The sequence below is a fragment of the Dermacentor variabilis genome, chromosome 9, assembly GCF_050947875.1.
Source record: "Dermacentor variabilis isolate Ectoservices chromosome 9, ASM5094787v1, whole genome shotgun sequence".
In the NCBI taxonomy this organism is placed as follows: domain Eukaryota; kingdom Metazoa; phylum Arthropoda; class Arachnida; order Ixodida; family Ixodidae; genus Dermacentor; species Dermacentor variabilis.
Window position 1 is genome coordinate 147,593,225 of NC_134576.1, and position 20,058 is coordinate 147,613,282.

The window sequence follows — 20,058 nt, forward strand, 5'->3', positions numbered from 1 at the left end:
ATTTGAGAAACTGCCTCAGCTAGTATCATTTGGGGACACCCAAGTAGTAGTAACCCCGCACCGCACGATGAATACCTCACGCGGCGTTGTCTCGGACGATGATTTGCTAGAGCTCACTGAGGCTGAGCTCTTAGAGGGCTTCAGCGGACAGAATGATATAAATGTCAAAAGAATTAAGATGAGGCGAGATGGAAAAGAAATCCAAACAAAACACCTGATACTCACTTTCGGTTCAAGTGTCCTCCCCGAGTCCATCGAGGCCGGTTATATCAAACTTCGTGTTAGGCCATACGTGCCCAATCCTCTTAGATGCTTTAAGTGCCAAAGGTTCGGCCACAGTTCACAGAACTGTCGAGGCCGGCTGACATGTGCCAAGTGCAGTGACAAAGAACATTCCTCCGAAACGTGCCAGAACACTCCACATTGTGCCAACTGTGAGGGCGAGCATGCCGCATATTCGCGGTCCTGCCCGTCCTGGAAAAGAGAAAAAGAGATTGTCACAATCAAAGTCAAAGAAAATATATCTTTCAAGGAGGCACGTAGGCGGGTGTCATACCTGTCTAAGAGCAGCTTTGCCGATGTGGCGCGTAAGGGGGCAGTGTCACAACGGCCTCCGGCGGCTGTCCGACCCACAGGCAGTGAGTCGGCAGTTACGCCATCTGCCCCCGCGGCGATTGCAGCTAGTGCTGCTCCATCAACCGAGGAGAAGGGACCATCCACCCCGAAGGTGGGTGCAGACGAGGCTGCCCCAACCTCCGAGGCCCCTTCCAGCGCTGGCAACGGCCAGCGCAGCCAAATCCCTCAGGGAGCCCCATCGACCTCCGGGCTGGTGGGCGCAGGGGTCTTGCCCTCCAAGGCGGGACTCCCTCTGAAAACCTCTCGCTCGCAAGAGCGCTTGTCCGGCGCCTCACACGAGGCAATGGACACTACACCTGTCCCCAAGGCGCACCAAACGCCTAAGGAGCGTCGAGAATTGCTCGAACGCTTCAGAAAGAACAAAACACCTATTACAAGGCCTTGGAAGGGCTCTGTAATATAAGGCATCCACTCCGTTTCCGTAAACACAGCACCAATTTACCTTAAACATGGATACACAAATAATTCAATGGAACATCAGAGGTCTCCTTAGAAACCTTGATGATTTGCAAGAACTCATCCACAAACATAATCCAAAAGTGCTGTGTTTACAGGAAACACACTTGAAATCTAAACACACAAACTTTCTCCGTACTTATGTTACGTTTCGCAAAGATCGCGATGATGCCGCCGCATCATCGGGTGGTGTTGCGATTCTTACTCATAGAAGTATTGCGTGTCAACCTTTACAGCTACAAACCCCCCTTGAAGCAGTGGCGGTTCGAGTTGTCCTACTAAACAAACTCATCACCATTTGCTCCCTTTACATACCCCCGCATTACCAACTGAACAAACATGAATTTCACTCCTTGATCGATCAATTGCCAGAACCTTATGCTGTTCTTGGCGATTTCAATGCGCACAGCTCCCTGTGGGGCGACTCTCGTATAGATGCGCGAGGTCGCCTTGTTGAACAGTTCCTTTTTTCTTCTGGAGCGTGCCTTCTCAATAAGAAAGAACCCACATATTACTCTCTTGCAAACCGATCCTTTTCGTCAATAGATCTTAGTATAGTCTCCCCGTCTGTACTGCCTGAACTTGAATGGGAAGTTACCGACAACCCTTACGGTAGCGACCACTTCCCTATACTGCTAAGATCATATAAAGAAAACGAATATCCACCACACGCTTCTAGGTGGAAGATTGAGACAGCTGATTGGGAGAAATTTCGATCTCTAACTAGTATCTCATGGGCTGACCTGTCTTCGTTAGGAATTGACGCTGCAGTCGAGTTTTTTACAGCATTCATAATAGATGTCGCATTTAAATGCATATCAGAAGTAAAAGGCTTGGCCTGCAAACGGCGTGTCCCATGGTGGAACGACGATTGTAGGATCGCTCGTAAAAAGCAGAACAGGGCGTGGGGGTTGCTACGCGCTTCTCCCACTGCAGAGAATCTAGTCAACTTTAAAAAAGTAAAATCCGAAGGCAGGCGAAAGCGCCGACAGGCCAGACGAGAAAGTTGGCAGAAATTTCTATCGAGTATTAACTCGTTCAGAGATGAGGCGAAAGCCTGGAACAGGGTCAATAGGATAAGAGGGCGACAAGCACATGCACTCCCTTTGGTAAACACAGAAGGCGATACCCTACAAGATCAGGCAGACTCACTTGGGGAATATTTTGAGAGCGTGTCAAGTGCAACAAATTATACACAATCCTTTCTCAAATACAAACAAACAGAAGAACGTAAGCCATTAACAAGAAAAGGTCGAGAGAATGAGCCTTACAACCGTCCTTTTAGTATTGCTGAATTGAGAGCTGCCTTGAGCGCATGCAAGAGCTCCGCACCAGGATCGGATCGAATCATGTATGAAATGCTCAAAAATTTACACACGGATACGCAAGTTACACTACTCACACTTTTCAACACCATCTGGGATGCAGGGTACCTTCCAATCGCGTGGAAGGAAGCCATTGTGGTCCCTGTTTTGAAACAAGGAAAAGACCCTTCCTCAGTGGCAAGTTACCGCCCAATAGCCCTCACAAGTTGCATTTGTAAGGTGTTTGAAAAAATGACAAATCGGCGACTCATCTTTTTCCTTGAACAGAGCAAAATGCTTGATCCTTATCAGTGCGGCTTCCGAGAAGGGCGCTCAACAACTGACCATCTTGTACGTGTAGAAGCAAATATCCGGGACGCATTTGTACACAAGCAGTTTTTCTTATCCATATTCCTCGACATGGAGAAGGCCTATGACACAACGTGGCGCTACGGCATCTTAAGAGACTTGTCAGAAATGGGCATTCATGGCAATATGCTAAACATAATAAAAAACTACTTGTCCAATCGTACATTCCGGGTAAAAGTCGGCAATGTACTGTCACGTCCTTTCATACAAGAAACTGGTGTACCCCAGGGAGGCATGCTTAGCTGCACGCTCTTTATCGTGAAGATGAACACGCTTCGTGCTTCACTACCACCCGCCATCTTTTACTCTGTTTACGTGGACGACATTCAAATAGCTTTCAAATCTTGTAACCTCGCAGTCTGCGAGAGACAGGTACAGCATGGCCTGAACAAAGTCTCAATGTGGGCAGATAGGAACGGATATAAGATCAATCCTAACAAAAGCTCTTGTGTTCTTTTTACAAGAAAGAGAGGACTTATCCCAGATCCTTGCATAGAACTGCATGGACAACAGATACCTGTTAACAAAGAACACAAATTTCTAGGTGTCATACTTGACCATAGACTCACTTTTGTCCCCCACATTAAAAATCTTAAAGAAAAATGTCTAAAAACAATGAACATAATCAAACTTCTATCCCAGACTACATGGGGTAGTGACAGGAAGTGCTTAATGAATCTCTATAAAAGCCTGATTCGATCGCGACTAGACTATGGCGCCGTTATTTATCACTCTGCCGCCCCGAGCGCGCTAAAGATGCTAGATCCTGTTCACCATCTAGGTATCCGGTTAGCCACTGGCGCTTTCAGAACGAGCCCGATTCAAAGCTTATACGCGGAATCAAATGAATGGTCCCTCCATCTACAGAGAACTTATATCAGCCTTACATATTTCCTTAAAATACAATCCAATCATCAACATCCATGTTTTAACACTGTTAACGATATGACCTGCACTACACTTTTCCATAATCGCCCCTCTGTAAGAAAGCCTTTCTCGCTTCGAGTGAGGGAGCTTAGTGAAGAAATGCACGTTCCACTCCTCGAGCTTCGCCTAATGCATCTAGCCAAGCTGCTACCTCCTTGGGAGTGGCAGCTCATACAATGTGATATATCTTTCGTGGAAGTCACAAAGCATGCTCCAGAGATTGAAATGAAGATGCATTTCCGGGAACTCCAGCACAAATACTCCTGCACGGAGTTCTACACAGACGCATCAAAGTCACACGACGGGGTATCCTATGCAGCCGTCGGTCCATCCTTCTCGGAATCCGACGTACTGCACCCGGAAACTAGTATCTTTACGGCTGAGGCCTACGCACTGCTCTCGGCCGTAAAGCATATAAACAAATCACAACTCCCGAAATCAGTTATATATACGGACTCCCTCAGTTTTGTGAAGGCCTTGATGTCTTTCTGTAATCACAAAAATCCAGTATTTATTGAACTCTACTCCGCACTGTGCAAAGCATATATATCTAACCAACATGTGATCATATGCTGGGTGCCTGGACATAGGGGCATCGAGGGAAACGTTCTAGCCGACCAGATGGCCACATCAATCTCATCGCATGCAGTTAACTCTACTGCTTTGGTCCCTGTCACAGACCTGAAGCCTTTCTTAAGAAGGAAACTACGAAACCACTGGCAACGCATGTGGGACGAAGAAATAAATAATAAACTGCATGTAATAAAGCCACAATTAGGTTTCTGGCCTCCTGTAACAAAATCCCGCCGGACAGATGTCCTATTCTGCCGTCTAAGAATAGGACACACTTTTGGCACACATAACTTCTTACTGACGGGAAACGAGCCTCCAACCTGTGGTAGATGCGGGGAGAGGCTGACCGTCCTCCACGTCCTACTGGAGTGTCGGGAAGCCGAACCCGAAAGAAAAAACATTTTCTCTTAGCATACAGGCACCACATCCCCCTTCATCCTGTTATGTTACTTGGTCCAGAACCACTCTTTGACACCAACGCCGTCTTAGGTTTTTTGAAAGATGTTGTGTTGCATGTTATTAGCCCCACACGTTCGTAGCGCTTCCTCTCTTCAGAGGATGCCGCTGCGATAATCATTTTGAATAAGCACATGCCTCTAGGCCCTTGTGGTTCAAGGGCTCTGGCGAGGCTGTAGTGCTGTAAGCAGTTTAACGTCTCGCATATTTAAACAATGCATCATTCTTTTACGATGGATTTTAATCTTCACAGTCTTCGTCATTAATCATCGCCATCATTTTATAGCACGTAGATTTTACGCACTTTACAGCGACTATTTTTAGGCCACTTTACAGCCAAGTCACATCTTCCATAATACATTGTTAACACTACCATTTGTCATGGCGCTCTTTGGCCAAACCTGGCCCTTACGCCACAAAACGCCACGCATCATCATCATCATCATATATTCATGAACCATTCACAATCACGTTGGAAGTTCAGCGCTCATCCTTGTCGTCTTGTCTTTGTCTTTTTTGAACTGCTGCCTTTTCATATATGTACCAACACTACCAATTCGCATAGAGGACTGTAGAAGAAGAATTTGTGTAGAGGAAGTGGAGAGGACTTCATTTATTTATCAATACAATGAAATCTCGATATAACGAACTTCAAGGGACCATGGTAAATTGTTCGTTAATCTCAAAGATCGTTATGGTGAGAGCCCCAAAATTAACCATTCTGCCCATCAACCCATCAGTTCACAAGTTGTCACCATATGAGCTATCCATGAAAATGTCGCTGTTGGCTCTCAGCACGCGCTATTGCTGTTTTCCATAGATTCCGCCACCACACACCACCAAAGCACCATATGAGTGATGTGCGCAATACAGACGCTGACAATGAGAAAATACTGACAAAAAGGTAGCTCCATGTCACCTCCAAAGCACAATGTTTCTTGCTTTTTGTTTGCTTTTCACATTTCTTGCCATGGCCACTGCAACTGTTTTGCTCGAGGCGGACACCGCGTGCACAAGCACAAGCGCGTGCAAACGACCCCGTCTGGAAAGTACAAAGAGTGACCGTGTGGCATCCCCGCGAGTACGGAGGTTACGTTCCACAGCAAGTGCAGCTAGTATGGCTGCAGAAAGAAGCGCGAAAGAAGGATGAGAAAAGGAAGAGATGTGCCTCCATTGCTAGATGACACTTTTCTGCTCGGAGCATGCGCTTACAAAACCTGATGTGTCGTCGCCTCCGCTCGCCCGCATTCTTTTTTTCTTGGGCACTGTCTCAGGTTTTTCAAACCCATGCGGAACCCATGCACCATGACGTCTGCCCTTTGCTCCTTGTTGTCTGCTAGCCTACTTTTTTGGCTGCCGCAAAGGATACACTGACATCTAAGAATCCCCAGATTTCGGAATATTAATTCGTAGTACTGAGTAGTACGTAGTAGCATGTAGCAGTTCGTAGTTAACATCACAGGGAAACTGAATAACCATCATTATTCTGAAATGTTCGGTATTCTGAAGTTTGTAGTACTGAAATATTTTTACATTGAAAGTATAAGAAGTCAGCAGGGGATTTCTGAAAACTTAGTTAATCTGAAAAGTTCGTTAATGTGGTGTTAGTAGTAACGAGGTTTCCCTGTATACACATTGAAAATTATGCATGATGACAGCTGAAATCCTGCATTTACCTTTGAATTATGTGATGAAAAATTCAGCATACCAAAAGATTACGCATCACGTGATTCTCCCACCAGAAGGATGCACTTGGTCCATGCACTTGTTCCATGTTATGCTGCAAACTTTCTAGTTCTAGGCGCTTGAGAAACGAGGGGTAAATTATACGACACAATTTTGGTCATTGTGTTTATATGGTGCTGAACAACCTGCCGTGCTTACTTAGTGGCTATAGTGTTGGGCTGCTAAGCATGGAGGTTGCGGGATCAAATCTCGGCCACGGCGGCCGAAGTTCACTGGGAGCGAAATGCGAAAACACCCGTGTACTTAGATTTATGTGCACGTTAAAGAGCCTCAGCTGGTCCAAATTTCCGCAGTCCCCACTACAGCACGCCTCGTAATCAGATCATAGTTTCGGCACCTAAAGCCCCTAATTTACATGGTGCTGAACATTATGGGACCTGTATACAGGCCAAATACTATGTTGCCACTTGATCCACCTGAATGTTCCGCACAATATTTATTTGTATAAATGAGCCCGGCCACTCAGATATGTACACCTCTCTTCAGTTCACATGTCCTGCCTGCTACATTCTAATCCTCACCATAAAATTTTAGTAAGCGTTGTAATAAGTAAATAATAACATAAGTAAATTTGGATAATTTGCTTTACTGCTATGCTTGTGAACTTCCACCAGCTTACTTAGTGAAACTGCTGCACTCGCAGTGTTAAGACGTTTTCTAGTGGATTTTCTAAAAAGATAAAAACAAATAATAATAAAAAGTAATCAAATTTTGAAGTCTGTTTGCCTGGGTGCACTGAATCGCAGCATATGACTTCCCAGAGTACAGATCATGGTTGTATCATATCATAGCCACAGAGTCTATGCACTGTAGAGCCAGTTGCGGTGACCTTTTTCTAGCTTTTGAATGATGACGTGTGTCCTAGAAAGTAACTTTGGAGCAACTTTCTTAATGTTAAAAGTCGCTAAATGTTGCCAATCGTTCTGCCACATTGCTAAAGAATGTAGCTGGTTGTTAAACACAAAAATGTGTTGCTAGACAGACCAAGATGTCGCTGAATCTGGTGATAAAATCATTAAGATGGCATCACTGACAAGCGTATGGTTCCTGTGAGAAATCACATATGTTAAGTGCAAAGTCCAATGGAAACAATGAAATCTGTGCTTTATGAGGAGGGTGGTGGTGGTAACATGTTTATTTTCTCTTTTAAGTATCCTTGGCCAAAGTCATATGGGCAAAAGGGACACTGTTAACAGTGTCGTGGTCATAAAAATTTATGGAAGCGCAGGTCTTATAGGCACCATATTATTGTTTTGGAGTTGTAGGTATTGGCCTCATGTTGGCATTTTGTCTGGCCTATTTCAGGATCATATACCAGAGCAATTCGGGCTGGCGGGCTTTACGCCTGCTGTCGCAGAAGTCACCACACTTCTTCACAAGCAGCAACCAGCCTATCAAGAGCCTGCCGCTCTACCTGGAATCTATGGTGATGCGCCTGGCCAAGGAGTTGCCTGTCAATACACAGGTATGCTTGCATGTATTAACTGTGTGTTTTGACTGGTTGTAAGTTGTCACTTTATTCTATCCCTGTGCAATGCAATCTGAACCTCTTTACTTACAAGTGAAGCCTGTGCGACAGGCACTTGGTCTTTGTTTGTTGATCCACATCCTTTTGTGTCGCAGTAAATCATCTGATCTTCAGGCAACATTTAGCTTTGCCCACTAAAACTGGCGGCTAAATCTAGTGCATGCCTCGTATAGCGGCACCTTTACAGTTGATCTAATTTGTTTCCAAAATTAGTTTATGTCAATATTGAGAAATGAGTCGGGGCTGAATTGGATGCCTAAAGTGCATTGCTTAGAGTGTTTGAGTGTGCCCCGCTGCTACTTGCTCAGGGAGCATGAGAGGCAAATAGGAAGGGAACAAAGCCAGCTCTGGTGCGGTGCAGCCGCAACACAGGCCCGGTCTTCTTCAGTTTCTGCTCGCATGCCATGCCCTGCTTCGGAAGCCCTCAGTAAACTGGAGATCGTCCCAAGCAACCTCACCGTCTCCACAAGTGCACTCATCTAAGTGCCTGAGAGCACACATTATTTCTTGGCAAAATTGACAGCCATAGACATGCAGCTAAAAGTTTTCTGATGCCATGCGGACACCGGATGCTTGAAACTCAGACAAGGCTTTCATTTTTGCTGCCGTTTTCTAGACCTAAAGTTTCACTGGAATACAAGTGCTGCACTTAGAAATCTGCATACAACACAAGAATCTTTTTTCCTCTCCAAATTTTGACTTTTTTCCTCTCCAAATTTTGACAAACATGTTTTTCTTCTTATGCTGTATACTAATTTGGGTTCCAAGACCTTCCACATTATTTCGTGCACCTAGTCACGGCTTCAGTTGTGAAACTGGGCGCATGGGGCCTTCATCATCAGACCCTGTGGTGCGTTGAGGAATGGAAGTGAGAGACAGAAACCGTAAGCGCTCGCACCCGCCACCTGCCATGCCGAAACATGTGTCGAGGCCTGCGTGCTGCATGGCGTGCCAGCCATCATTCCGCCTGTCAGGTGCACGATAGTAGCACCGCCGACGCATCAAGCGGAAAGCGATTTGGGCTGCCGTAACTACCAGCAGCAGTGGCGTGGCACGACAGTTCAGAGTGATTGATGGGAGCAGCTAAGGCTGGTAGTGACGAAAAGTCTTTTTTTTTACATGCTGCAGGAAGGGACCATGTGTCCCGAATGAGGTGGCTTACATGGGACCTGCACCTGTGTGAAGCCTCTCTGTATCTTCCAGTGAAGGATGAGCTATCGTACTGCACTTGAAGTGCCTTTCCAGTATGGAGCATGCAAGTTACTTCCATGTCTTTTACCACACTTTTGTTGTGCATGTTCGTTTAGAGCATCACAGCATTGTTATGTGTGCCTCACAGCAATAGGCACTGGATGAGCTGCTTTTTGAGCCTTACAGGCTTATTATTGCAGTGGCCCACTTGTCGTGCATGCCTATAAAGAGTGCCGAATACAAAACAATCTGGATGATACAGATAAGCTCCGCTAGGTGGGACCCCTGTGGCAGTGTGTCGTGCGAGGAAAGTGAGGGGAATAAGCCAGCAGTGTAGCTTTAACAAAGAAATGTTGAGATACAGTAAGTTTTCATGATAAGTAATAATATGCGACTAAAACTTTCTTCTTATTTTTGAGGACATAGAATCACCTCTCATATTATATTTGGGTTTTTGCGGTACTACTACATATGTAGGGGGAGTGCTAAAATCTAAATATACATTTAAAAAATTTCTGTGTTTTGTACTGCGTATTTGCAAGAAAAAGATGAAATTAATGTAGCAGTGGCACGAATGCCTCAATTTAACAACAAACATCACCAGTACTGGCTGTGTGAGTAAGTGAATGGCTTGTGGGCAAAAAGACAGATGAAGAAGGGTAAGTGCTTGATTCAAACTGCTTTTGCCTTGTTTTTATTGCTCATCACTAATTGTATGTTTCCTTCCAATTGTAGGATACATATGTCTTGCTTTTGCTTAAACTAGCTCCCTCTGCTTGTCTTTGTATGTCTTTGTCTTGTTTGTCATGGTCTGTGTAGTTGCTGTATTGAGAATGTGCCTAAAAATATATAAAGGCAAGGTGAGGGACAGTGGCGAGTCAACCTGTTTACATTGCATTTTTTGGAGGCTTCTCTGGTTCTTGCACTACCTATGTACAGTTTATTGAATGATTGAAATAAATTGAATTTCAGAATTCAGCCCCGTCCCAGGCAGCTGATGAGAAGACAGACATGGCTGACTATGGAGACAGCGAAGATGAGCTGCTCAAGAATCACGATGAAAGCAAGGAGGCATCTCGGGACACAGGTATGCTTGGTACTCTGCCAGGTACTTTGCATTCCTGAGACGTGTGCTGGTCTGTCATCCCTAGTGGCAAACCTAAGTCACATCTTCATTTTATGCCAACATTTTATTTCTTTGAAGTGGATGGTGCATGTGTGTCGCAGTTTATTTTCTGACCTCGCAGCTTTGTGAAGTGTGACAGCAGGTGTGCCTGGCACTTTCTAGTGTGAAGCAAAGAATTCTCACTTTTCTTCTAGAGAGGAAGCTTTACTTTATGGCCAACTTTGGTTTCTCTATCCTAATACAGAAGCACGAAATAATACTATATAATATACGTGGAACACAGAAACGCTCACATTTGGCAACTGATAAACCAGTTGGAATAAAATTTGTAGCATGTAAAAAAAAAAACTTCCATTTTAGTGGCTGTTGAGATGAGGCATATGATTTAAAAGATCAGATGTCTTTAAAGAATTTCAGTAGTTGAGAAGCACAGAATTGAAGCACTAGGTTAAAGCTCGTAACTTCATACCAAAGACAAATGTCAAAATTCTAAGAAATGAATTCACTAGAGCTTGTAGAAACGAAAAAGCTAGCACACTAGTTTAGGATGCACATGGAATTGTTGCTTTTTCTTACATCTTTTGCAAAAGCCCTGTTTACAAATTATTGCTGTATTCGAGAGAAATATGTCATATATCAAGTTTGTCTGCTTGACTGAATTCTGATGTATCTTCATTTATGGCTGTAATAGTGTTCTAATACTGTGAACTCTCGTTAAAGGGGCCCTGAACCACTTTTTATCGAAGTGGAAAAAGGCATTTGAAGTGAAAATAGGCTATTTCAGAAATACTTTGCCGCAATAAAGTACTTCAGTACGTTCAGCAGAAGTGAGAGTTATTGGTAATCAAACACGGCGCCCACTGTGCTCCTGTTCCTTCTTCAATGCCTTGCACTGCGAAGGCTACAGCGCAGTGGGGCGTGCTCACAGCGCTTCGTCTGCTAAATGTCATGGTGGCGCACAGTTCAAATTTCATTTTAGATGTTAACGTAGACGCCACGACTTCTGCTTTTGGTGCCTACGACGCGCTAAATGTAAGCCAAACGTGGTTTTCCTCAGCGAGCCGCAGTGCGCTTAGCCAGTGGACTCGTGCAGGGTGTCTACCAACCGAGAAAACCGGGAATTCTCAGGGATATTGAGTAGTCTGGAAAAACTCAGGGAAAACTCAGGGAATTTGTGCCTCTATCAGGGAAAATTAGCTGTAATATTATTTCAGAGGTCGAAAGTCGCTGTAATGCTGACTCGAGTAACAGATAGGAATCATAACGAATCGTCTTTGACGTCCTGTCGTCGGCTGGAGGAGTTGCCAGTGTACAGTCAACAACCGACTTTCCGGATTCCCGATAATTTGGACGGCTTCGCGGCACCACCACGTACCCCATAGAGTCAATGTATCATCGTCATCATCATCATCATCATCAGCCTGGTTACACCCACTGCAGGGCAAAGGCCTCTCGCATGCTTCTCCAACTACCCCGGTCATGTACTAATTGTGGCCATGTCGTCCCTGCAAACTTGTTCATCTCATCCGCCCACCTAACTTTCTGCCGCTCCCTGCTATGCTTCCCTTCCCTTGGAATCCAGTCCGTAACCCTTAATGACCATCGGTTATCTTCCCTCCTCATTACATGTCCTGCCCATGCCCCACTTCTTTTTCTTGATTTCAACTAAGATGTCATTAACTCGCGTTTTTTCCCTCACGCAATCTGCTCCTTTCTTATCCCTTAACGTTACGCCTATCATTCTTCTTTCCATAGCTCGTTGCCTCGTCCTCAATTTATGTAGAACCCTTTTCGTAAGCCTCCAGGTTTCTGCCTCGTACGTGAGTGCTGGTAAGACACAGCTGGTTATACACTTTTCTCTTGAGGGATAATGGCAACCTGCTGTTCATGATCTGAGAATGCCTGCCAAACGCACCCCAGCCCATTCTTATTCTTCTGATTATTTCAGTCTCATGATCCGGATCTGCGGTCACTACCTGCCCTAAGTAGATTCCCTTACCACTTCCAGTTCCTCGCTACCTATCATAAATTGCTGTTCTCTACTGAGACTGTTAAACATTGTCAATGTATCAGAGTCAATTTATCAAGAGTCAATGTATCAGAACGTCTCAAATTTCGAACGCAAGAACTCTTCACCGTCTGATTTTCTAGAGGTTTTGCCGTGACCGCAGGTCTGAAACGGCACTAATCAAAGCCACCACTGTTGCCATTTTGATTACCTTGCCGCCTGAAACCAGCGCTCTCGCACGCAGATCCGCTGACAGCTGTAGCCACCACTGCAGCAATGCTAGGCCTAGCTGCTTCAATGTTCGCCATGAAGCTTTTTGCTGTTGGGTGCCGTGTTCTTTACTGAGAGAATTCGCTGCTGTCAGCAATGGCATGGACTCCGCCTTTGTGGTCCTCGCAATTGGCTTAGAAGTTTGGAAAGCACAATGCGTTGCATAATGCCAGTTCCCAAAAGTCAGCTTCGCCTCCGTACAGAAATGTTACTTGGTGAAGCATACACAAAAGTATTGCAGTGAAGCATAACAAGCGTGGGAAGAAGCTACTGCCACGGGACACAGTAGGTATTCCTTAATTATACACGCCTGCACCCGGTATTTCCCGTCACAGTATGAGCACCGATATGCCTAATACGTGTACCAACAAGCCTTCAGAGCGTTTCCGAATGTGCCTGTGGCGGTTTGAGCCTTTAAGGGCAGTAAATGACATGCATTTATTTTTTTCCAACTGGCCGATTTTTCAGACATTTTCGTGGCCCCTAAGGAGTTTGAAAACTTGGACGTGGACTGTGCCACTGACCAAAAAGATGCTTCAAATGGTCCGTGGGGCGAACGAGTGGCGGAAGGAGTACAAAGACGGAAAGGACCTATGCATTGAGGAATGGACGGGAAAGGAAGCGTTGTGCCGCTGTTTTGATGGAGCTTGAGCTCAAAAGACAAAGTGTTGGCTGATGCCGAGATGCAAGGGTTCCTCATCCAAACCAAAATAAACTCTTTAAAGCAGTGAAACACAACACTGAGGTGCCGTGCGCGGGCTGACACTATGTCAGGATAGTTGAGGTTGACTTACGAGCTATTGAGAGAGAATCTGAATTGTGACAATGTTCGGGCCTCATACCACCGTGCTTGCTATCAGTTGATAGATATAGCTCATATTCGAAAATATTTGCTTTTGTATGCATCTCCTTTCTTATTCGTTTTTGAAAATGTCCGACTCGATTTGCGATTTCTTTTGAGGACATCTTATTTGCTGTGCATTTTAGTCACCCCTCCCTTCTATTTTCTTTTTGAATAACATAAACACTACTTCTTAGTATTCAAATTGGATTAAGTCGTTCTTGTTTAATTTTTTTCATATGCTTACTAGAGAGTGACAGCATCGGAGGTATGGTTTCAGCTGGTCTTGACATAAAACATAGTTCTACATCACTCAGGGAGTTTTGCAAAGGCATTCAGGGAAAACCTGGAAAACTCAGGGAATTTGGAAATGTCAACTTGGTAGACAAGTTGACAGAAACGACGCTTTGCCTCGTTTCTCCTTCCCCACTTTGCTCAACGTCACCTAGACTTTCCTCTAGGTTGTATTGCTTTGCTGAGTGCTCAGCACACTCCTTCGTACTTTTGCTAGCTCGGAGCCTGCACCAATGACCTGTGAGGTGGCAGATGCCTGCTTTAACTCCCTAGAGAACTTTTTCCAGCAGCACGAAGGCACAGAAGGAATTTTAAGGTCATCTTGATGACATTGTTTGTGGCTGCTCTCCAATTTGCACAGAAGTACCAAACATCCATTACGAACTGGATGAAACCAAGAAAGAGTACCACTTGAAGGCAGTTTTCTGTTTAAGTTCAGTGAAATAAATGCTTTTTATGTCATTTTTTCCCCATTGTAAGTCTACTTCATTTACCATATTGAACTAAGATATCCGGATGCGCCTGGTCATGTTGCCAATTATTCTTCTGCTAAGATTAGCTTCTAAGACGGATAAATTTTCATGGTCCCTTTGAGTTCATCTTAAAGGGAGTCTACTGTATTCCTTTTACTGCCTATGCTGCCATTTTTGCATGAAAAGTGCAACTGTTTCGTTCCGGTTCAAAACATGACCCACTGCTACACCTGCTGCTCTGTCATCCGTGATGACGGAAATGCAGTTGTGTGCACTGTTTGTGAATTCAGTTTTCATGGTGTTACTTGTTCTGGGCTAAATGAGGAAGCTTTTGCTAATAAGAGACCACAAAGCAAAAAGAACTGGAAATGCAAGATGTGTCGTCCAGGCGGTACGAAAGGAAACCTTGAAAGCCAGGAACAGAAAGGAGGTGCTGGTCTGTTAGCTTTGATAACTGAAATAGACCTCAAGCTGACGGTAATCCTCCCTCTAAACCAGAAAGTGTATGGCATGGAGCAATAAATTCAGGTGATGCAGGATCAGTTTGATCGCACACAAGAACGTTTGAATGCACACGGGAAAGATACAGGGTATCGAAGACAGAGACGACAAAATTGAGAAAGACCAGGATACAGCTAACATGACTCAGTTGAGATTGGATCTTGATGATTTGGAATGGCACTGCAGCCGTCAAAACATTGCGATTCATGGAGTCCCCCCCTCAAAGGGGGAAGATCTCCTAAAAGTAAAGTTCAAAATGTAGTGGGAAAACCTGGCATGCAAAAGCTTGCTCAAACCAACATCATGGCCCTCCGGAGGTTAGCTGCGAGGGCAGGAAAAGTACCGGGACTTGTTTTGCGGTTCACGAGGCAGGAAACTACGAGATCCCAGGCTAGGAAAAAGCAAAACTCTTAAGACAACAACAAGAAGGCATTTTTATAAGCAAGAACATGACAAAGCGCTCTAGAACTCTGATGGCAATCGCAAAGGAATGGTCAAAGAAATGAGGTTTCCAGTTCGTCTGGCACGAAAATGGGGAGATTCTCGTTCGCAGAAGAAGCGGGGAAGCTCTGATCTTTATCAGACATGTGAGTGACTTAACCAATTGCAAGAAGATTACTCACCTTAGATGAGTGATACTTTACTAAATATATGGTGCACTTAGGTCATATAACACAAGAAGAATTTTCTCGCGCTTTCCAGCCTCATAAAACAGCTTTTTTGCTATATTTTTCACTTAAATGTCCAGTTAATCGGTAATAACGTCGCTGGGCTTGAACATTTATTTTCTAAACTGTAACTGCCTTGATGTGATAATGCTCACAGAAGCATGGCAGTATAGTACATTTCACACCTTCAAGCTCCTAGAAATGCCAACTTTTTTCGTACATAGGTTAAATTGCCGAGGAGGTGGTGTGTCCTTGCTGGTTAAAAATTCTTTAGAGGCTAGTCTCGTGACTGAATTTTCTTGTGTGGCTGTGCATTATGAAGCTGTATGTGTTCATGTACGTGATACTATTATTGTCACTTGTTATCGCCCTCCAAATGGTTCCATACCTATTGATTTTTTGGGGGTATTCTTGCTTTTATCAATCAAAATCAGTGTTATTTGGTACTTGGAAGTGACTTCAATATTGATATGCGCACTCACAGTGTCAAAAAGTTTGAACTTGAAACCATATTGAGTAGCAATGGCTGCACAAATTCTATGACTTCACCGACTCGGCTAACATTGTCCACAGAAACAGTGCTTGACTTGTGGCGAATTATATGTCACGTGTTATCAGTTGTGTCCCCACATACTTAATAAGTGATCACATGGCCATCTGCTGTTCCATCAAAACACATTCACCTGTTATGTCAGACACCAGGGCTATGTTTAGTCACCAAGTTGTGACGCAGGCAGCCTTGGAGTCTTTCCGTTCAGATGTTAGCCAACCTTTCTGGGCTGACATTATCAATGAAACTGATGTTAATGTAGCATATGAGGTGTTTTTAGAAATATTTCTTTCTGTTTACAAGAAACATTTTGTCTGTAAAATTACTAAAGTGTGCAGTGGTACCTGTAAGCCGTGGGTTACATGTGACCTACTGCGAAAAATTAAAAAGAAAGACTGAATCTCTCAAAAATTTATCCGGACGCACAATGAGGTTGACCTTATTGGATTTAAGAAATTTAGGAACACACTTACGAAAGGACTACGAAAGGCCAAGGATAGTTACTACTTGGGATCTTTTTCTAGGTGCTCTGGACGGCTGGATCTTTTATGGAATCAATTAAATAATCTAACAAATAGTCATAAAAGGACTGTGCCCATCAGTAAGATTTTAGATCATGGAGTGATCCTTACTGGTGTGGGCATGGCAAATGCCTTCATTTCATACTTTGTACACTAAGACAATAATTTAGCTCCGAGTACATTTACTGGTACATTGGGTCTCAGGAATGCCACCTGTATATTTTTATAACCCACAGATGATTACGAGGTCTGCTCTGAATTAATTGGTAAAAAGAATTCGCGGAGCTGTGACTCCGACGTTATACAGATCAAGCCCATAAAGTATGTGATTAACATTGTGCCGGTCTTCGTACACATCTTCAGTCTTTGTATATCAACAGGTGTCTTTGCATTTAAGATGCAGATAGCACGGGTGATTCCGTTTCATAAAAAAGGTAATAAAAATAGTTTTACTTATTTTAGGCCAATATCGATTCTTCCAGTCTTTTCGAAGAGTTTGGAGCGAATAATTTGAAAGAGGCTCTTGAGTTTCTGCAATAATAACAACATCATAACAAAAGCTCAACATGGCTTCCAAAAACACTGCTCCACTGAGCTTGCTTTGCTTGACCCAAAAAAAAAAATACTTGCTCAGAAATCTTGAAGATAAAAAAGTAGGCGTTTTTTTTATCAATTTCACTCAGGCATTTGACTGTTAAGCCGCCATGGTATACGTGGTCTGCCTCTCGAACCCTTATCAATAGTTATCTATCAGATATCTATCGATGTAACAGTTATCTATCAAATAGATTCCAATTCGTTTTCATATGTTAGGTGATAAACCGTGAGCAAAAATGAAAATGATTTCTGGGGTTCCCCAAGGAAGTCTTCTCAGTCCCTTGCTTTTCAACTTGTACATGAATGACATAGTGCACATTTCTCCTATTCCTATATATGTAATATACACTGATGACACCAGTATCTTTGTACCCTCTTTGTCTCCAAACAAGGCATCTTCAAAGGTGAATAAGGTTTTGGAAGAATTAGATTCATGGATCAAAAGAAACAAGCTAAATGTAAATACAAATAAAACCAAAGCAGTAATTTTTAGAGCTAAAAACAAACGGATTCCCGCAGAATATAACATCACTTTACGTTCTTCGAAAATTGAAATTGTTAAATCTATAAAAGTTCCTGGTGTTTACTTTTCTGAGACATCAATATAGGAAGGCCATGTAAATTACATATTGCAAAAATTGGGCCATATTACAGGCATATTAAACAGAAATAGCTATTTGCTACCACAATCCGTGAAATTATTAATGTGCAAATGACAAATATCTTTTTCTTCCCTATTTAAATTGCTGTAATTTAGTATGGGGCATAACCACACAAAGAAATGTTATGAGGCTCATAAAAGCTCAAAAAGAATTCTGTGGGTCATTGCAGACCTCACTTATTGTGATCCTGCATCCAACTTGTTCAAGAGATACAAAATGTTAAAGTTTACCTATCTATACTGGCATAGGCTAGTGTGAGCGTGTTCCTTAGGCATTAAGCAGAGTAATTTCCTGTTTACGAAAATTTTAAATTTAGAAAGAAGTACTGCCATTTATGACACTCAGAGGACCGAACTTTAGAAAGTTCTGACTTGCCATTTCACGTATGGCTTACAATCACTGAGCAATAATTTGCCGTGGTTGTTAAATGAATATTATATATTGGGTACAGACATTTTGCTAGTTAATCTGATTTGGCTGCACTATTCATTATGTAAATTACTATTTTTTGTTATTACCATTGCTTTCTTGTTGACAAATTTCACAGCATACCTTATAGATTTCACGTATTTGTCAATGTACAACTGCCAGCGGTGTTTTCTGTATGTGCTGGCATGCTGCACTGAATTTATGCCTTCACTGACTTTTCTTTTTACTATTAGTTCATTGCGTGTTTTGCTGACATGTCACTGCCATGTGTTTCAGGGGGTTGAGAGTTTTTCAAGCCATCTCTTTACGTCTTTTTTTTCTCACCCTTCTCCATGTTCAATGGGAAATAAAGATTCATTCATTTATTTATGCTTGAATTTGAAAGTAAGAAAACTTTTTTAATAATTATAGAACAATTGAGTGCGCAAATAAATATGTCTCCTGTTAATTGTTGCTAGAATGTAATCTCATAAGTGCAACAAATTGGTGCAGCAGTGGCCGAATGAGAGCTTTTTGTGTACAGTGGGGAGCAAAACTTTGGAGACCACAGTTGCTACTAAAAGAAATTAGCAATGTTTTCTTTGTTGTCTGGTCATTTCTTAAGAACTCTTTTCTACCTGTTCTGCATTGAAGGGCCTGTCATGACAATAATTGAGGCACAGTGCTATGAAGCCAATAATGAAAGGCTAAAAGAATGGGAAATAAAGACTTGTCATGAAATACGGCTCAAGGACATGCAGCCTAAAATCGGGTGCTCCAGTACACATGTGCATGTTTAGCCAGCACAGCGCATGTCGTAGTTGCATGCTGCATGACCGCACTTGAGGAGAGTTGAAGTTCTTTGCTGATGCCCGAATCGCCCTTGATCTCCAAGCTTCTGTTCGTGTTGTTAATAGGAAAAGCTAAAGATTCCTAGTAAGACATTTGTGGTATGCTGCAGCACTATCTGGCACCGGTGCGGGTGGAAATTGTGGTGGCAGCGAGCCAAAGGACATGCTCAGCAAGGACGAACTGGCGGCACTGGCCGGGGCGCTCGGCGCCGACTGGAAGAAGCTGGCACCACTGCTGAGCTTCGGTGAAGACGAGATCATGTACATCGCCTCTGAGCACGAGGGTGATGCGGCGAAGCAAGCCTACCAGGCACTGCTTGTCTGGCTAGAGCAGGAACCTGAGCAGGCGACTCATGGCAACCTTCTGCAACTGGCCGCTAGGGCGGGGCTCAAGGGCAAGATGATGTCGCTCTTAGCTGCAGAAGCACAATAAAAGAAAAGGCAGACTTGGCGGGTGTTTGGTTCCCATCAGAATGCTGATTTTAGCAAGTTGTTTATTCATAGTGAGCTTGTTTAGTACTGACAAACACGGACACATTGAGAAGGGGCACAGGACCAACAAAGTGCTTCGTGCATGTGTCGTGTGTTCATTGTATGTCAGCGCCAAAACAAGTTCACAATTTGGTTTCTGGCGAGAGTTCACTCAGTTAGCAAGACCCAAATATGCAAGGAAACGTAAAGAAATTTGCGGCGGCGTTGACGGCGATGCTCTGGCTCAACATGGAAGTTGGGCCTTCGCTTTTGTCGTTGCTGAGCTACATATTTAATTGAAAAAATGCAGATCATGAGAAGGTAATTTACCAGCTTATGTAGACGCGTTTCTCACTTTGTCCATCTGAAAACATTTATCAGCTGAATGCTTTATTGGCAGCTCTTTGATCAATGCCGTGCCTATCAACTTTGGTCAAGATGAGCAGAAAGGCCGCACCAGCAGAATGCTCACTAGCATTTAGCTCATCTCAATGGGCACCTAAATTAGTGAAAAATGAAATGGTTTCACTCCCAATTCTCATCATCACTCCCAATTCTGAGCTTATTGCTTGACAGCAAGTGCAATGTGTAACGACTCGCACAGGGTCAAATGTCTCCATGTTTACAGGCA

At 43.6% G+C, this 20,058-nt stretch overlaps 1 protein-coding gene across 3 annotated transcripts in view; it reads left to right on the plus strand.

Annotated features, from left to right (window-relative positions):
* The window catches only part of Hpr1 (THO complex 1-like protein Hpr1), a 54,240-nt gene extending 34,838 nt beyond the window's left edge, over nucleotides 1-19,402 (plus strand). For all 3 annotated transcript variants that reach the window (XM_075669922.1, XM_075669924.1, XM_075669923.1), the window contains exons 17-19: nucleotides 7,773-7,932; nucleotides 10,159-10,273; nucleotides 19,067-19,402. In XM_075669922.1, the coding sequence (XP_075526037.1) occupies nucleotides 7,773-7,932; nucleotides 10,159-10,273; nucleotides 19,067-19,389 (598 nt within the window). In that variant the 3' untranslated portion in view covers nucleotides 19,390-19,402. The remainder of the gene's footprint in view (nucleotides 1-7,772; nucleotides 7,933-10,158; nucleotides 10,274-19,066) is intronic.
* The last annotated feature ends 656 nt before the right edge of the window (nucleotides 19,403-20,058 follow it).